We start from the raw sequence: 20,486 nt of genomic DNA, 5'->3' as shown, positions 1-20,486 counted from the left end.
TGGGGTCGTTATGTTTAAGCCTTTTGTAATAATGAAATTTAACTTTTGAACTTAATCGATTTGGAAAAGACAAATATTCCTTTTGATTTTGCGAATTATTTCAAAGACTACACTAAGTAAAATGTAAAGGAGGAATACGTTCGGGTGTATGATGTTCTCTTTTTCTTTCGAACCATGTCCACTTGCAGCATTCGCCAGATTAAGGTCAACAGGCAACGTCCATCTTTATTTATACATAGACTGGACGTTAATTTTGGGATTTTGGGACACTATCTTCTGAAAAATAATTTATATTTTGAGGTCTTAAAATTGTTATGGTGTTGGGTCATATATCTTTATCTGTGTGAATAATTTTTTATTTAGGTTTGTTAATAGAGATGTGCTTCCATCTATGATAAGTTTACTTATCTAATAATACAAAAGAAATAGATGATTCGGTTAATTTAAATCAATGATATTAAAACAAGTATATCAAAGTTAATCGTTGCACACAGATAAAATATCTTTCCCACACATACACTCTTCGTGTCGTCTTAGAGTTGTGTTTCTTTTTGTTCTTGTTATTCAAATAATAATTATGATTTATTGTTATTTGCTTAACGTTTATACTTACAATAACTTGATGTAATCGTAATGCTACGACTGTTATTTAATAGTTTGAATAACCGTTCGTTCTCTAATTCACGTACTTATCAAAAATTATCTCCAGTTTGATCTAAAGGGAACATTTACATATATCATATTAACCTACTAGTATATCATTCTAACTTTAAAAAATCCATTTGACCATTTCAGATTTAAATAATTGGCCTCGAGAAAATCTAGTTAAAATTATTCATTTTACGAGGTATGTTAACAACGCCGAATTTAGTTTATTTAAGATTTCCTACTTTTGAAGGCATTTGTATTTTTCGCAAATAATTGATTGTGAAGGACTGAAAAAAGGAATGCAGAGTTCCTTGACAGCAACAAGGTAACTATATGGAAAATAATCCTTGCCCCTGTCAATTACTATGTCTGCTAATTTATTCTCAGCTCCATTGGCGGTTAACGCACCAAAGACATTATACGATCCTTCCACTGGACAGACCATTGAACTAACATGTGTCGTCACTTCCGGTACAGCTACTGGTATTAGTTGGTACAGAAATAACCAGCTATTAGTACTAGCATTTAATAATCGATATTCTGGTGGAAGTCCCCAGTCACCTTCCTTGAGCATCAGCAACGTACAACTAAGCGATGCCGGCAATTACGTATGTTCAGCTACAGATGGCAGTGTTACTAGAAACACAAGTATCATCACTGTAGCTCCCAAAGGTTTGTTCTATTCTATTGTCCCTGCTTATTACAAGGATCACAACCTGTAGATGAACTGCTTTGTCACTGTCAATGTTTGATTTGCAATCTGTAGATTTTCAAAGGATCACTAACGAGAGGAACTGGTATAATCTTTACCTTTTTTTTGCCTGTATTCTGTAAATGTTTAATGTATGCTTCTCCCGAATATTTATCTCCAATCTGAACATGTACTCTAAATTTGAAGATTACAACAACAAACCCATCTATTGTCGCATTAAGACACATTCTATATAATTTGTTTTCAATTTTTATAAAGTTTTCTAGCATCCTGCTTGTTAATTTTGAAATACGAACTGCATTCAATAGAGCAAAATTCCTGCAAATCTTAACCTTGCACATAAAGTTGGTATGAAGTTCATAACGTTTGGCTTAAAATTATGTCGCCTTTTCATATGCCGGTAGTAGATACTGTAGTAGTTACAATTATATATTTCTAAATATTAGCTCTTTAAATGATGTTTCATCACAAAAATCTCATGCTCTGACAGTCATTAAGGATTCCAATATTTACAGCCACCCCAACACAGCCAACACTGACTGGTCCACAATCGCTGCTATCGGGAACAACTGGTACCTGGACATGTACTTCTATCGGAGGCTTTCCTCTTCAAACCATGTCCATGAGAATAAATAACCAGGTTTTCGCCAGTAATCTTCTGTCGATAAACTCCCAGTATGATGCCAACTCGAGGTCTTACAGAGTTGTGGGAACACTAAACTGGGCACCTAATATGGGAAATAATGGACAGACGATGTATTGTGATGTCACCCATCCCCAAACTCTTACTAGTCCCCAGACTGTTAGCTTACCGTTGACTGTAAGATGTAAGTATGACGTCACTTTAGAGCAATCACAGTTGGTATCGCATGGGGAAGGCCTTCAAATAACTAATATTTGCATTAAAACATAATTTAGCGCATGACAAATAAAACTACTTTTGCATGAGTTAAAGATTTTTCATAATGAGTTTGCATGTTAACTTTTAGTCTCATTGAACTAGTTTTACCTCTGCTTTTATTTTGTGTTCTGCTTTGTTGTCTGTGTTAGCAATATATCGTATTTATCGTGTGTTCTGCTATGTTGTCTGTTTTAGCAATATATCGTATTTATCGTGTGTTCTGCTTTGTTGTCTGTTTTAGCAATATATCGTATTTATCGTGTGTTCTGCTATGTTGCGTATATTAGATATGTATATATTTACTGGGTTTTGTGCTTCTGTTTTTTCAACTGCTTGCTTCTAGTTTTATTTAAACCAAGGTTAAAGTGTTTGTGTTTTATCGTGTTCAATTTCAACAGCTAATTGATTGGGTCCCGTTGCTTTATCTTAGTAGACCCAAGTATGGTAACACGTCAGTATTAAAAAAATATTCATAGTTTTTTGTTGATTCTTTAGTGATCACACATCTTCAATTAAGTATATCTTAAAGGATGGTGAAATGTATCGTGTCGCGGAATTTTATCATATCTCTGCATTTATTCTTGCATGATCGACATTGTACTAGATGATGTTATCCGTTTCTGTCTCGTTGACATTACAATTTGTTTTTCGAATGTAATAAGTCTTCATTCGTTTATATCTGCAACATTTAAAATTTAATTGAATACGTACCTGCTGCCTCATATGTAAACTGTTGGTAAACGACATTTTACATCAATGACCGACTGTGCAGTATAATACTCAATAACTTTTACCTAGGTGGCAGATAAATTTACCAGACGTGAAATTTTCTGAAAATAACTATAGAAAGAGTCCGGTAAAATAATTTGTCACATCGGCAAATATTTGATTGAAATTCCTTCGTTTTAATCGTTTTCCTTTGAATTTCAGAAATTAAACCGATTTCTCTTTCTACAGTCCAAATACTCGAACCTTATTTAATATGTAAACGTATGTTAACTTCACTAGTGTAAAGAAAAACGAAAGGCATACATGTTTTAAATATTTTCCTGCATGCTCACCTTTAAGCAAAATATAAACTATTATTCTTAGTTAGACAGGAACATATATTCTTGAAATGATTAGTTTGCATGGCTATTATGCTGATTCAGCGTTATAAAATTTGAAGTCGTCTTAATGAATTTACTTATTTTATTAATTAATCATTAGCTGCATAGAGATTGAATTTTAAACGTTCTTCGAATTGTTTAGGGGTAAACTCTATTTTGAAAGAACCGAGTAATTAATTTTAAACTTTAAAGAATCATGTTTTCGACAATAACCGCCTTTCAGAAGTTATATATACTATTTTAGTTATCGTCATTTTGGCGTGCCACCCAATTCATAGCTTATTTGTGAATTTGTCCCATTATAAGGACAAGTGAAAGCTCGAAACATTTTAACAAATGAAAGTGAAAAAAATATCTGTATATACAATAGATGCTCTCATTAAAAAAAGGTTTTAAAAACATTTGTTATCAGCTCCCCTGGCTGTAAACGCACCAAAGACCTTATACGATCCTTCAACTGGACAGACCATTGACCTCACATGTGTGGTCACTTCCGGTACTGCTACTGGGATAACTTGGTACAAGAACAATCAACCTGTAATAATATCTTTCAATAATCGATATTCTGGTGGAAGTGTTCAGACTCCTTCCTTGACCATAAGCAACGTACAACTTATTGATGCCGGAAATTACGTATGCTCAGCAACAGATGGCAGTGTCACTGTCAACACAAATACTATCACTGTAGCTCCCAAAGGTTTGTTTTGTGTTTGTATGGCCCTTGCTAATTAAAGATATCCCTCAACTGCAGAGGAACATTCTATTTCAATGTCGATGTTTGATTTGCAATCTGTCGACTTTTATATGGATCGTTTATATAACCTTAATCTAATTATGTGTTATGCCAACTTTAAATGACATCAAATGTCAACTCTCATTTCATATCTGTAGTTGGTGAAATTGTAATCTTTAGAAAATATCACGATTATGATTAAGCATAGTATTTCGCATACACTTTTCAACTACTTCTTTCATTTCAATCGAATTCTGACTTTCAAACAGCGGTATACTATATTGTTACTTATATTCATCCTGCATAGTTGTTTTCTCTCAAAATACATCGTGTCCTCAATAGAACAGTATTAATACCAACATTTTAAATCTTACAAATTTCGGTAAATTTTTTTGGAAATTTTAGTTGAATTTTGTCCATAAAAATACTTAGTAGATTAAACCTTCAAATGACAAGAAACCTTCTCTCCTAATACATTTTATTCGCATGGAATTCATAAGATCTGACATAAAAGATTCAAAATTTTACAGCCACCCCAACACAGCCAACACTGACTGGTCCACAATCACTGCTATCGGGAACAACTGGTACCTGGACATGTACTTCTATCGGAGGCTTTCCTCTCCAAACCATGTCTATGAGAATAAATAACCAGGTTTTCGCCAGTAATCTTCTGTCGATAAACTCCCAGTATGATGCCAACTCGAGGTCTTACAGAGTTGTAGGAACACTAAACTGGGCACCAAATATGGGAAATAATGGACAGACGATGTATTGTGATGTTACCCATCCCCAAACTCTTACTAGTCCCCAAACTGTTAGCTTACCGTTGACTGTAAGATGTAAGTATGGGACTCGGCTTTAAACATGTATCGATGGTGTATGGTCTAAACTGGTTGTAGCGCATGTCATATCAAATAAGTATAGCATGTCTTTCAGAGGTTGCATTCCAGATGATGAATTAGCATGTTAAATAAAGGACAACTTTGAGAGGTTACATTCTAGATGAATTTGCATGTTAACTCTTACTCATAGAACTAGTTAAACTTGTATAGTTTATTGTGAGTTTTGTCTGTTGAGTTTAAGGTGCATGCTATATTTCATAATCTGATATCTCCAGTTTTGTACTGCATGCATTTTGCTTTATTTTTTATTTCGCTTTATGTTTTTGTTTCTATATCTTGTGTTATTTTTAAACAGCTACTTAATACATTTCATCGCTGCCCAAGTACTTTCAGAGGCAATATATGAAATAACCTGCCTATTATTGTTGACATTTCTTGAATAGTCCATACCTTATACAGATTTACTAACTTTTTATCATATATTTAACAAACACAAATTTGAAAAGCTTGCCTGTTTTTTTTCCTATTTTGGTCTGCATGACGCTTCAAGTTTTAGCTATCAATATTAGAAAATGGCATTTGTGCTTTATTCATTTTGATGTTTCATGCAAGTTTACTTTATTGTTGCATTATTCAAATGAACTTATTAATATTTTTATAACGTTTTTTGTTTTGTCATTTACGATCTGTGTAGCAAAAAGTTCCATAAAAATTATTAGTTAATTTTAAACGGTTTTTAAATTGCATTTTTTTTTCTGCGAAGTTATTAATGTGAAATGTTTTAAAAAGTGGAAACAAGACACCACCTTATATTTATATACTTAACACTCTATTTGGAATTGACGGCTGTTTTTTGGCATAAGCTGTTTCCTCAAATGTTTCTGTTTTTATAACTTTCTTTCATAACTTGTGAATTTGTCACATTCATACAACATATATCGTATCAAACTTCTATGTGCCTTTTAACTAATCGTCAACTAGAAGTGACTTTTGTGTTCAAGATACATTCTTTAAGGCTTTAAATTTGTTATCAGCTCCCCTGGCTGTAAACGCACCAAAGACCTTGTACGATCCTTCAACTGGACAGACCATTGCCCTTACATGTGTCGTCACTTCCGGTACTGCTACTGGGATAACTTGGTACAAGAACAATCAACCTGTAGTAATATCTTTCAATAATCAATATTCTGGTGGAAGTGTCAACACTCCAACATTGACCATCAGCAACGTACAACTAAGTGATGCCGGCAATTACGTATGTTCAGCAACAGATGGCAGTGTTACTAGAAACACAAGTATCATCACTGTATCGGTCAAAGGTTTGTTTTATTGGATTTTCCCTTGCTTAACTTTCCCTGTATAGGCAAATAACTTTCCCTGTATAGGCAAAACACCATTTTAGTAGACAAACCGCTTTTTTTCTCACTATAAACGTTTTGTTTTTTTTGGATGTCCAAAGTACCACAAATGAGGCTAATTTGGCTACTTGTTGCAATTATTCAAAACCCCAAACCACAACCATTAGATGAGCACACAACGTCACGGTGTTGACTTTCTGTAGTATATGATTATGATTTCTCAGAAAGATAACAACTATAACTAAGAGACACCCAGCTGTTGAGAAATGGAAACCTTTCTAGATATCATTTCGTTCAGTTTTCTATGTATCTTAATGAGTTTATTTTCCATTTTTGCCACTTTTAAAACGCATCACATCCAATTGAAGAAATCAACGCCATTTCACACGAATTAAGATCATTTCATGCTTTTAACTCTTTTGCTATTTTCTTCATTCATAAACGTTTGTGCAAACAGCAATGTAGTTATAATATCTCAAAGGATTCCCATTTTACAGCCACCCCAACACAGCCAACACTGACTGGTCCACAATCACTGCTATCGGGAACAACTGGTACCTGGACATGTACTTCTATCGGAGGCTTTCCTCTCCAAACCATGTCTATGAGAATAAATAACCAGGTTTTCGCCAGTAATCTTCTGTCGATAAACTCCCAGTATGATGCCAACTCGAGGTCTTACAGAGTTGTAGGAACACTTAACTGGGCACCTAATATGGGAAATAATGGACAGACGATGTATTGTGATGTCACCCATCCTCAAACTCTTACTAGTCCCCAGACTGTTAGCTTACCGTTGACTGTAAGATGTTAGTATGACGTCACCGCAGCTTGAACACACAACGTTGGTGCAGGGACGAAAAACGTGTTTTAATATTGTCAATAAAGTATATGCATGCCTTTTCTAACTAGCTTTGTTTAAGTTTATTGGTCAGTTGGTATATCTGAATGTATTATGTTTTACAAATATACTAGGTGGTGATTTTGTTTTTATTTACCTGAATATGCATGAAACGTTTGTCAATTAATGTTGATTAAACAGCAATCAATTAAATTTTTATGTTGAATACTTAGTAATCTGTTATCCGTCCTCATGTCTTCCCAACTGATTTGTAGTTTCAACAATCGAAATGCCCATCGTTTGCCTCCTTTGAATGGAGTGTTTGCTCTTATTATTGCACGTCCAAAAAAGACTGCGCGTATCAATTTACCGTTTAATAGTAAACACCATTAGTGACACGGTCCTAAAGATAAGTCCTGTATGAAAAAAATATTCAAAACTTGAGCTCATTACCTTTTCATACAAGACGAAATTATAAATTAATTCACTTATGAATGATTTAATAATTCTAACGCTGACCCAAATAGGAGCACATCAGAAGATAACCCTACTCAATTAGTTGATTGGTTAATACTGGCTTTTCATGATTCTAGAAGTGTAAAATAAACTAATATAATATACATATTTATTTTAGCCTTAAAGTGTTGCTTTGCATATATCTTGTTATTTCAATAAAATTGATTGATCAAACTGTTTAGTTATTTTGTGTTTTAGAATTATCTAGTACTACGCTATGTTTGTAGCTATAATTGTCTTCGTTGTTATTTCTATATCATGCGCAAGTAGCGACTAGTTTGTTAGCGTAATAGTCATCGCCATTATAGAAGACTAATGATTTGTTTTCAACTGTTCATTAGTGTTATGATAAATATCTTGTGCTTTTATATAATTTGTAGATGCAGTTTTTATCAAATATGACATACACTTTCGAACGAATTGTCAGTTGCCCAAACATAAATATCCTTGTTTTGCTACGCACAATGTCGTAACACGACGTGTTATTCAGGAATTGTTTGTTAATACTTAATGGTATGTGTACACTTGCCAATTTAACTGTTCAATGAACTTTCTAATGGTGTTCGTTTTGCAAGTTAAATGGACTTTCATAAAGGCTTTATATTGCCACCTATCATTATCATGGTTCGTAAGTAAGAAAATGATTTACTAGTAATGTCTTATTTAAAAACCTTAAACAGGCAAAATATGCTAACAGTGATAATAAAACTCGACGAAAAGTCGAAAAAGAGCTAAAATACCACTGCCAAAACAAATAATTGTTAGCTTAGATGGGAGTGAAGCCTCATTTAAGGGTATAGGGGGTTTGTGAACAAAATGAAGTGCATGATTATTATTTTAGGTATTTGCATGAGAATTGTTTTTTTGCATTGATTAATAGTATTAGTAATAGTATTAGTATTTTGTTTTTACATAGGGTAACATATTATAAATTTAGTTAGTTTGTTTTTGGTGCTGGTTATACAATAAATAGATGGTCTCCATTGTCAGTTTGTTAATGTATTCTATTGTGTTGCATAGTACATGCAATAAAATCATTTACGGAAATTTTTAAATATTGTTATAGTTTTGGAAGATAATAACCAACTAAATAAAATGATAAAATATCAAATTCTATTTCGTTTTTAAAGTCAAATTTTTCCTTATTATTGCATCTTATTCCTTTAATCAAATATTTTCAGTTAAAAACAATTGGTCAACAATTAACCATTTTCCCCCCAGCTAGATTTACCTATCTTATACAGATGTTTTTCAGTGTTTTATGATGTTAATTTTTATTCCCAGCTCCATTGGCAGTAAATGCACCACAGAACCTGTACGAACCAACAACTGGTCAAACCGTCATACTGGAATGTCGTATCACAGCCGGAACAGCTACTGGAATCACATGGTACAAGAACGGGCAGATGGTTATTAAGGCTTCCGACTTCCGGTTATCTGGTGCACTTGCTAGTTCTCCCTCATTAACCATCAGTAACGTACGCTTAACTGACACTGGCAATTATATCTGTTCAGCAACAGACGGCAGCGTTACTAGAAACACCAGTACCATCACTGTTACTGCCAAAGGTGTGTTTATAAATATAGATTCTTGTTTTAAACTTCTAGAAAGAGCAAAAGAGCAAGATTTTAGGTATATGCACTATATTTATAATCACCAAAACAATTACAAAATGTAGCATATCAGCGGCATATGTTTCCACTGGTCATAATTCAAGCGACAATCAATATATATGTTTTGTAACAGCAGGAATTTTCAACTGGTAAGTATTTGTGAGGTAGTTTGGTTTTCTCAATCGCTTTTCCTCAACATGTTTCATCATTATTTTTTTTTATCGTGATTTAATATTGCTATGCTAAAGATTTTGATTTATTTAAATTTCACAAACAATTGACATAAAATGAAATTGAAAGCAACATTAACTTAATAACTACAACACATTTTACAGCCACCCCAACACAGCCAACACTGACTGGTCCAACGGCACTGACCGCCGGAACACCTGGTACCTGGACATGTACTTCTATCGGTGCCTTCCCTGCACAATCTATGTCTATGAGAATTGGCAACCAAGTTTTCAGTCAGGAACTGTCGGTGAATACCCAGTTTAATGCCAACGCGAGGTCATATACAGCAGTGGGTACACTTAACTGGTCCCCAACCATGGTAAATAATGGACAGACAATCTTCTGTGATGTGACCCACCCAGACACACTAAATGGCCCACAGACCGTTAGCCTTCCATTGACGGTCAGATGTAAGTATGAATGTTAAAACAATCGCATAAAACAACTGTTTTAAAAATACATAGTTAAACCAACTGATTAAAAAGAAAACGCTCAAATCAAGTGTTGAAAATAAACATACACAAACCATGTGTATTAAACACAAAAACACACACCGTTGAATTAAAACTGTTCAATTCATTCATCATTTTTCTTCTGCAAATAGTCAACTCTGTACAATATGTTTTGAACTTTTGTCTTTGGACGCGCGGAGCATTACTTTATGGTAAATTGACATCACTTTTTTGAATTTGTTGTGTTTGGAATTTGTAGAACAAAGCGTTTCAAACAAATAAGAGAAATGGAATTTTCTTTTGTAGCTCCATTGGCGGTCAATGCACCTACAACATTCTATAATCCAATGGAGGATGAAACTGTGACTCTAAATTGTGTCGTCACTTCCGGAACTGCTACAGGAATTAAATGGTACAAAAATACAGTCCAGATTAATATTGCTGCCAACACTAGAATTACCGGTGCTTCGAATAACTCTCCTTCCATAACAATGACAGATGTTGTACTTTCCGATGGTGGCAGTTATACTTGTGAGGCCACAGATGGATTTGCTACAGTTTCAACAAATACAATTACTGTTACTGTTAGGGGTAAGCTGCTATTATATTTTCTAACAGCATATGCTTGCTTTTGGTTCAACGATACATATCTGGTTAATTCAATCCTGTGACTGTTTTATTGCTTCGGGAATAATGCTTCGACGATTATTCTTTCAAATAGATAGGGCTGGCATATATATATATATCTATAATACTAAAATTACGAGGTCCAATTTGTCAGCCGTCATCACGTAAAAACTATGAATCAAAGAATTCAACTTTATATATAACTAATATAGTACAATGCTGTTGATTAAAAATTACACCACTCTAGACCCTTTTGTTTTCCACATAATTAATATTGCCAATAATTAAGAAGTTCCGGGTCTAATCCGATACCGATACCAATAGTATATTCACCTGTTACCTATTATCTTATATGTACGTTCCGCATCTGACAGGCGCACCACCAAACGCTGTATTTAGGATTTTGTTTACACGTGTCGTAATCACAGGGTTGACACTACTAAATTCAATCATTGTCACATTGTTCCCGAATGTAGTATTTTAATCAGTATGACTTTCTAAGATGACAATACGAATAATAAAAATCTGGACTGAAAATAAGGCGTATAGGTACAGTATGTACAGTTTTCAATTTGTTAGCCGGAATGACGTAAAACAGCGAATCAATGAATTCAACTTTATTTATAACTCATACAGGACAATGCTGTTGATTAAAAGGTACTCCTTTCATGCAGGCCCTTTTGTTTTCGCAATAAAATTAGCAATGCCAATAATTGATAAGTTCAAGGTCGACGGGTTCAAACAGAAAGATGTTAAAAGCAGAGAAAACTGCATCTTATAATCGTGACTTTATATGACATTACCAATACTAAGATAAGGCTTACGGCCTTACGCATAGTTATATTCTTTAATTCAGTCACAGATCCGCGATATCACGGGTGTGTTCTAGTACGGTATAAAGTTCATGCCAGAACTATATTTACAGTTCCAGGTTTAGTTATATTGAGTGAAACAGTTAACAAGTGCATTTTGAGGTTGTAAACACATAGTTGCGTGTTTCTAAATCTAAACAAAAATACCAGATACATGTACTTCGATTTTTTTTAAATACAGCTATCATTTGCCATATGGTATTGGTAAAGGACGACTTCTTTCGATACAAAATCAACATCATTCAACAACTTATATTGAACTGAAAACTATCAACAGCTAAGTAGAGTGCTAAATAATGTATTTTACTTTAGAGTACCATAGGTTTTTTTCTTCATATGGTTAAAACATTTTAAACTATCAAAGAAAAGTAAATGTTTAAAATGTGATAATAAATTGATAACTTTTGATTACAGAGAAACCATGGTTGGAATACAACATTATTACCTATGTCCTTAAAGACTATAACAAACTTGTTCGCCCAGTAGATCCAGTCAACAACCTCACACACTCTCTAATCCCACAACAAATCTTTGAATTTGTAAGTAAACCTCAATTATATTTATATATTTTATGTTTATAAACTTCCACATTAACTGCATAAGGGATGGGCATGTTTTTAATTGCTGGATTCAAAATTAAATGAAGGAAAAAGGAATGTTTCTTTTCCAAGATATTAAACAAACTGAATATCATTTTAGTTATCATGTACCTCGTTTTAAATCACCCATGTTGGTTGCGAACATTTCATATATATTTCAGTAAAAATTTTATTATTTTTTTTAAACCCCAAAAACAAATCATTGACAACAATTCTTATTCTAAAATTGAGAATGGAAATGGGGAATTTGTTAACGAGACAACAACCGACGACCATAGAAAAAAACAACATCAGAACTTCTGAAGGTCATCAACAGGTCTTCAATGTAGCGAGAAATTCCCACACCCAGAGGCGTCCTTCAGTTGGCCCTTATTCTGCATTGGACTTATTGAAAATGTTTTTATCTCTTCTTTAGGATGGTAAGAAGAGATTTGTACTCCAGTCAATGCAGTGTATGAACTGGAATGACCCCAGACTGACCTGGCCAAAAGGACAACCCAGAATTAGTCTTCCATCATCAGAAATCTGGATACCAGACATTGTTCTTCTAGGACAGTAAGTTTCATTAAAATATGCAGGCATTGATAAAAATAGATTTAGGGCAGTCGTCAGTGAGATAATTACCAGGACAAAATACTGTATGATGCCATCAATGAGTCCTCGGGTGGCAGTTTTATTAAAAAAAAACCTGAATGATGCAATCGCTGAGTCCTCGGGTGGCAGTTGCTGGCATATTTCAGCATATTTTTATTCATAATAACTTCAGATTTTCTTATCCCAGACATAGATTACATAAGCCGTATTTTGCACTACTTTTGGGGAATTTTTTATCCTCTACTCTTTAAACTTTACACTTGTTTGGTTTTCTATTTTGATCGGAGGCAGAGACTGAGCAGACTGAGCGTCACAAATGAGTCTTATAGACGAAACGCGCGTCAGGCGTCTCAAATTAAGCATTGTACCTTTAACAACTACAAGAAGTTCGAGTTACTAGTATCCTTCTAGCTCAGACTTTTATTTGTGTAATATTATTTTATATCGTAACAATTGTGTACATGGTAATATTCATAATATATAAATATATCTGTTTAAGGAATCGTAATAATTAATCTTCGACATTCTTCAAATATTGCACGGTGACAAACATTGCCTACTATAATTTCTTAATTTACAGTATTTATTTTGTGACCTTTTTCATATTCTGTTAAAGCAAACTACTAGTTTTCTGTTCACTACATCCCAGTAATTAGTCTTATGTATACTCAAAGAATTTAAAATAAAAGATGCTGGTTTCTCAGAATTGTAGAATAAACGTCACAGTATCCTTATATGAAAAATACAAATGTTGCTTTTTAGTTCAGCTTGTAATTTTAAGCTCACTGCTTTCTTCCAAAAGTATTCTTCCAAAAGTTTAAAAGAAAGGAATTCTAAAATAATTTTTCATGTTTATGTGATCATAATTTTTCGAAGCCTTAAAAACCTTTTGATTTTTTTTCTTTTACAGCAAATATGAATCCGACTTCCATACCAAAGTGATTGTAATGAAAAATGGTGACGTAACATATTGTCCACAAGGACCACTCATTTCAACTGATTGTCAAGAAAAATCTGGAGAAGTATACGAGTGCACCTTTAAATTTTTGTCATGGTCCTACGACAAGGTCATGTTAGACAAATATTTCCCAGGATTCGCCTCCAGACCATCAATTGATATGTCCATCTTCTATGAACATGACGAGTACGAAATTGTGAGCAGATGTGCTGTGCGACGTGAAATGACATACCCTTGCAGAGATGGAACCTACCCAGAACTGACCTACACATTTGTACTCAGACGTCGTAGATCGTTCTGTAGAAATCTCAATCAAAGTCCGACCTGTAATTGAAAACCACCTTGACATAAACATTGATGACCAGCAACTATCATTCATAAACTTTTTGTAATCAAATGTCACCACCATTTGATGTGAATGCTCATTGTACTGAAAAAATGGACTTTTTGTTAAACATTGCATCATATATTTGACATTTATTTAATTATATTTTTAGCTAATGGCTATTCCTTATACATGTTAGATTAATATTTTAACTTTAGTTTATATATCCTCTAAAGTGCTATGTTTTTTGAAATTATGAGAACTTAAATTATAAAGTTGTCAAAAATAAAATGCTCAAGGAAAGTTTGGTCTTAATTTTATTTAAATATGTTTGTTTATATTACAATATAAAAAAAATGTGTTATGATCAACAAAAGACCAAAATGACACAGACATTAACAACTATATGTCACCGTACGGCCTTCAACAAAGAGCAAAGCCCATACCGCATAGTCAGCTATAAAAGGCACCGATAAGACCATGTATAAAGCAATGCAAACGAGAAAACTAACGGTCTTATTTATGTAAAAAAAAATGAACGAAAAACAAATGTGTAACACACAAACAAACGACAACCACTGAATATACAGGCTCCTGACTTGGGACAGGCACATACATAAATAATGTGGCGGGGTTAAACATGTTTGCGATCCCAACCCTCCCCCTAACCTGAGACCACGGTATAACAGTACAACATAAGAACGAATGTTACTCTTCGGTCATTAATTATTTCTATGAAGTGTTTGGTTTATTTCTGTGTTGTGTTTTGTGTACTGCTGTTTGTCTTGTAATCTTTTTTTGTTAGTTTACTTTTGACGAATGGTTTTGAATGCTCCTTTGGTATGTTTCGCCACTTTCTTACAAAAGTTAATAATTTTAATGACAATCTCCTATTCTTGATCATTAATTGTGAATATCACATATATCTGAGCGGAAGTGCATTGTGTTCTGGTCATCTGTCAATTAGACATTCATTTTGGAGAAGGTGTGTCATAGACTTCATTTAAGCACATCCACCATTTAGACTGACAAACCTGCGTATTGACTCCTCATTATATATAATCCAACTGTGATTAGACAAACCACAAGAACTATAAAGATGATGTTTCAAACCAATTAACCAAACGGTTAACAATTTATAAAAATTACCGGCGACAGTCCACCACCGTGAGGGTTAAATCTAGATGCGTATTCGTATGCTGTGAAGACTTAAACGAGTAGCATAAACACCTTGGTCATACGAATCCCCTGTAGTTTTATATCTCACTTCAATTTCATTAAATATAATCTACAATAAAAATCATGTCACTTCAAATAATTGTTACCTCTTTCATTGTTTTTGTCAAATATAAGAATATAAAATCATTTTAGTGGATCAATTCTTTTTTGAGCGTTCAATACACGTTAAATATGTCAAATTTCCTCTGAAATATTTGGATTAAAGTTGGATGATGCAGGTATTAAAAGATGATAAGCTTGGGTCATCAATTGGCATCCTTCGTCTGTCAACGTTATTAAATTTGGCCTTGCAGTTTTTAGTGTAAAAGTTTAACAAAACTTGTCCACAATTATGTTGGGTATTTGTGCACTTTTCCTGGTTAACAAAATGTATCCTATGACGCTGCCTGCGCGCCATGGCTAAAATAGGACATGAAGTACATTGTTTTTAAAGTTTTTTCGCGTCTTGAAAATAGTAATAGAACAAATCTTGCCGGGGTAGATATGCTCTAAATGTGTGATCTACCATCTGCAATTTACTAGTAACATCAACAATGTTTGACAACTTATAGGAGTTGTGGCCCTTTAATGTATTTCACTTCTCTTTTTTGTCGCCTTGACGGGAGTTGTTGCCATGTATTAGTTAGTAACTGTCAAGTTTATGGTGAACCACTAGTGAATGATATTTGGTATGCAATTGTAATAAAATTGAGAATGGAAATGGGGAATGTGCCAAAGAGAACAACCCGACCATAGAGCAGACAACATTGGCACATCTCATTTCCATGGAGATCATTTGACCCGCCCTCTGTTTTGATCTATTGAGTGCAACCTTTCCTTAGTTTACCTGTATAAGATGATTATGTCAAGTCTTTGATGAATCCATAGTGGTACAAAATGTAGATCAGTGATATTCGAATATTTTATTTCCATGGAGATTATTTGGCTCTGTCCCCTCAGGCATGGTCAATTTACTTTTTCAAATTAATCTGATCTGGTGATCAATTTATTTAGCAGTGTTTAAGAACATCCGTAATTCGACCTGTTAGTCAAATTCGTTTTGTTAAAATATACTTTTTCACTGTTTTGGTCTTTCAATAAAGTGTGTTTTTTTTGCTGTATTAAGGCCCCTTTACCAAGAAAGTTGTTTTGCGTGCACATTTATGAAAATTGCGGTTTTTATCTTGCGCAACAATGTTTGATCGTTGTTTTCAATTTAGACTTGTTTACATTTTTAGCTCACCTGGCCCAAGTGAGCTTTTCTCATCACTTGGCGTCCTGCGTCCGTCGCCGTCCTGCGTTAACTTTTACAAAAATCTTCTCTGAAACTACTGGGCCAAATTTAACCCCACTTGGCCAGAATCATCATTGTGGTATCTAGTTTAAAAAATGTGTCCGGTGACCTGGCCAACCAATCAAGATGGCCACCATGGCTAAAAATAGAACATAGGTGTAAAATTCAGTTTTTGGCTTATAACTCAAAAACCAAAGCATTTAGAGTGATTTTACAGGGGGATAAAATTGTTTATCAGGTTAAGATCTATCTGCCCTGAAATTTTCAGATGAATCGGATATTCCGTTGTTGCGTTACTGCCCCTAAATTGGTAATTTTAAGGAATTTTTGCTGTTTTTGGTTATTATCTTGAAAATTATTATAGATAGAGATAAACTGTAAACAACAATAATGTTCAGCAAAGTAAGATATACAAATAAGTCAACATAACCAAAATGGTCAGTTGACCACTTGCCTTTATAGTCAATTTTTAACCATTTTTCGTAAATCTTAGTAATCTTTTAGAAAAATCTTCTCCTCTGAAACTACTTGGCCGAATTAAACCAAACTTGGCCATAATCAATATTGGGATATCTAGTTTAAAAATGTGTCCGGTAACTCGGCCAACAAACCAAGATGGCCACCATGGCTAAAAATAGAACATGGGGGTAAAATGCAGTTTTTGGCTTATAACTCAAAAACCAAAGCATTAGGAGCAAATCAGACAGGAAGTAAAATTGGTGATCAGGTCAAGATCTATCTGCCCTCGAATTTTCATATGAATCGGATAATCGGTTGTTAGGTTGCTGCCCCTGAATTGGTAATGTTGAGAAAATTTTGATAGTTTTTTTGCTATTATCGGGAATATTATTATAGATAGAGATCAACTGTAAACAGCAATAACGTACAGCAAAGTAAGAACTAAAATAAGTCAACATGACCAAAATAGTCAATTGACCCCCTAAGGAGTTATTGCCCTTCATAGGCAATTTTTAACAATTTTCATAAAATTTGTAGATTTTCACTAACATTTTCCGCAGAAACTACTGTTCTAGAAAGAGATAATTGTAAGCAGCAAGAATGTTTAGTAAACTAAGATCTACAAACACATCACAATCACCGAAACATAATTTTGTCATGAATCCATCTGTGTCCATTGTTTAATATTCACATAGACCAAGGTGAGCGACACAGTCTCTTAAGAGCCTCTAGTTTTCGTTTATGCTTGTATCAAATTTTTCTTCGAATTTATATAATTCGTTCATCTTTTTTAATTCGACTCTTTAAAATTCAAGAGTCTTTCATAAATTGAGGTAAATTATATGGCCTTCCAAAAAACGTTTCCATCCAAAACATCACAACAAAACGCATTTGACTAATAGGCCGAACAACTGTTGTTCTTAAACTCTGCTGACTACCATTGACGATTGCCAAATAAAAAATTGATCACAAGATGTAAAAAAAAAATGGATCTGTATATTAATTTGATACCAAATTGCGACAAAGTTTTATAGTGGATTTGACATTCCCACCAAAATGTTACAGAACAAAGGAAACCATGCATAACAAAGAAACTCAAACTTGAGTGATATGTTAGGGATGATCCGTCTCAGATCATCCCTGTTAGAGCAAAGGAGCTGGATGTAACTTCAGTGATGTTGGGGATCGAACAGTATTTTGAAGGCTTTATGATTTACCTCAATTTAGGATAGATTCTCGAATTTCAAAGAGTCGAAATAGGATAAACGGATTATATAAACCCAAGGGAGAATATAATACAAGCCAAAACGTATGTATCGACTGTACATACAATAAAATCGTTAGAAATCACGCCAACAATTTTGATCCACAACTATGTACTTTGACCCAGTATGGATCCATATATGGGGTTCAACGTCCTACTCTGCAATACACGTAACGCTCTATATCGTACTGACCCGTCAATACCATTATTGAGTAATACATTTTTAATAGATATAGGAAGATGTGGTGTGAGTGCCAATGAGACAACTCTCCATCCAAATAACAATTTAAAAAGTAGACCAAAGTAGTTGGTTTGTGTTACTTCAAATGGATTGTTGTGATTGAATTGTGAAAGACTTGTTAATAGTATAAACATATTGAATTAATAATCTTCGTATAGTTACACAAAATAAAGTTATTCACAAATAATTCAAGGTCACAAATATGGTGGATCAAGGGTTCGAAGAAAAGGGGATTGAAGACTTGGTGTCATTGTTTTGTTCATATTCTTTTTGCGAAAACATTGTCATCAAAGGGGGGGGATACGACCTTTATACCATCTTGCCACTGATTTAAAATTAAGCAATTTAAATGTGACGAGACACAAATCTCAATGTGTGGATCAGGATCTGCTTACCCTTCCTGAGCACCTGAGATCACCCCCAGTTTGGTGGGTTCGTGTTGCTTAGTCTTTTTTTCTATGTTTTGTTTTGTGTACTATTTATTGTTTGTCTGTTTGTCTTTTTGTTTTTTAGCCTTGGAGTTGTCACTTTATTTTTGATTTATGAGCTTGAATGTCCCTCTGTTATCTTTCGCCCCTCTTTTCGAAATGATTCTGTATATTTAGTCTAGTGATATTGTGAGTGCGCTAACAAGACCCGTAGGATGGACGAATGCATTCCTTTTTATAGGGACAATCTGGTAATATAAAACTGTCTAACTGAACTATTTGATGTAGATGTACATGTAGGCTCATAAGGGTTCACGACGCTAATATAACAATAATATGCAGCCTTGTTTTAATTTATCAAAATAAAAAAATCAATTCTAATATAAAAAATATATACTCGATCATTTCTGATCTGAAGTACTAGACTATATATATATAAAACGAAGCACACTTAACTTTTTTCTCACATCTTTTAAAACAGTTTTGGTGTCTTATAATTTAAAGAGCTGAGGCCATTGATGATCATTGATTCTCAATCTGATCAAACGATCGCTTGGTCGTCGAAGCATGTGCATATAAACGAAATCAGATATCTCTATGGAATGGGTCAATAATTATGTTTAGTTTTAGGTTTTAGGTTTAACACACGTGTAATAAACCTTATCTAATATACATATATCTTAATTTGTTAAACACACGTGTTATGAACCTAATATTATATGCTGATAACCGTTAAATATCCCATTGAGTCGATTAGATGTGTATTGCCGATTAAGCTTATTTGGGGTTGACAATATTTGAAGATCAGGAAAGTTTACATATTTTCCCAATTGTTCCTTTTCTGGAATTTAAGACTTCAGCAATTGTGCTAAAGGGCTTATATCTGCAAAATAACCATACAAATTCAAAATATACTTTCAATTGTAAAGATTGATAATACATTACATGTATACTGACTGAGGTTCACGGTTGTGAGTTCGAACCCCGCTTATGCGGGTGCACTCGACTCCAATCTTAATAGACTAGGATTGTCAGTTTTCTTATCGAAGGTCGTCGGCTTTCGTCGCGCGCCTCGGCTTCCACAAATAAAAAGTTTTCAAACTGGTCGCCAGAAAATATCACAAAAGCGGTGTTTAAAAGTGGCGTTAAAACACAAAACAACATATATTAAAGCATTTACATGTTGACTTCGTAAGAAGTATACACATTCTTTAAATAATAAGATATAAATGCATTTGTATTCCTATAAAAGTTACACTTTCTGTGACATATAATGGCTACAACATTTTCACAATTGTCTTTGAAACTGAATGTTGATTGGAGAGAATTATTCTTTCTCACTCTTATAATTCTTCCATGCCAACTATATTATTCAAGCGATATATGATACCATAGTTTTGATTATTTAATTTAACATTAAAACCTCTCATAACTCATGAAACTGTCATCTATAAAATGTTATCTAGTATCTTCATTAAAGGGGACATTTGCTGTCAAATTGTTGTTCATCGATTTGACCCAAATTTTCATATTTCATTTATGGCATACTAAAACGAATATTTAAATTACAAAAAGTCTGAAAGAAACAAGGGTTCCCTATTATATATCCGCATTGCGTACGTATTTTAGGTCAGATGCCATCTA

At 33.8% G+C, this 20,486-nt stretch overlaps 1 protein-coding gene across 3 annotated transcripts in view; it reads left to right on the top strand.

Moving 5' to 3' along the window:
• The window catches only part of LOC134708195 (basement membrane-specific heparan sulfate proteoglycan core protein-like), a 30,816-nt gene extending 16,575 nt beyond the window's left edge, over positions 1 to 14,241 (top strand). For 2 of the 3 annotated variants that reach the window (XM_063568531.1, XM_063568534.1), the window contains 12 exons: positions 1,036 to 1,320; positions 1,876 to 2,187; positions 3,783 to 4,067; positions 4,634 to 4,945; positions 5,983 to 6,267; positions 6,804 to 7,115; positions 8,948 to 9,232; positions 9,613 to 9,921; positions 10,270 to 10,554; positions 11,877 to 12,001; positions 12,477 to 12,616; positions 13,566 to 14,241. In XM_063568531.1, the coding sequence (XP_063424601.1) occupies positions 1,036 to 1,320; positions 1,876 to 2,187; positions 3,783 to 4,067; positions 4,634 to 4,945; positions 5,983 to 6,267; positions 6,804 to 7,115; positions 8,948 to 9,232; positions 9,613 to 9,921; positions 10,270 to 10,554; positions 11,877 to 12,001; positions 12,477 to 12,616; positions 13,566 to 13,947 (3,317 nt within the window). In that variant the 3' untranslated portion in view covers positions 13,948 to 14,241. The remainder of the gene's footprint in view (positions 1 to 1,035; positions 1,321 to 1,875; positions 2,188 to 3,782; positions 4,068 to 4,633; positions 4,946 to 5,982; positions 6,268 to 6,803; positions 7,116 to 8,947; positions 9,233 to 9,612; positions 9,922 to 10,269; positions 10,555 to 11,876; positions 12,002 to 12,476; positions 12,617 to 13,565) is intronic. The other variant, XM_063568533.1, reaches the window with a different exon arrangement.
• Positions 14,242 to 20,486: the final 6,245 nt, after the last annotated feature.

This window comes from Mytilus trossulus, chromosome 2, assembly GCF_036588685.1.
Source record: "Mytilus trossulus isolate FHL-02 chromosome 2, PNRI_Mtr1.1.1.hap1, whole genome shotgun sequence".
NCBI classification, from domain to species: domain Eukaryota; kingdom Metazoa; phylum Mollusca; class Bivalvia; order Mytilida; family Mytilidae; genus Mytilus; species Mytilus trossulus.
Note: the sequence above shows the minus strand (reverse complement) of the source record. Positions and strands in the feature narration are given on the sequence as shown.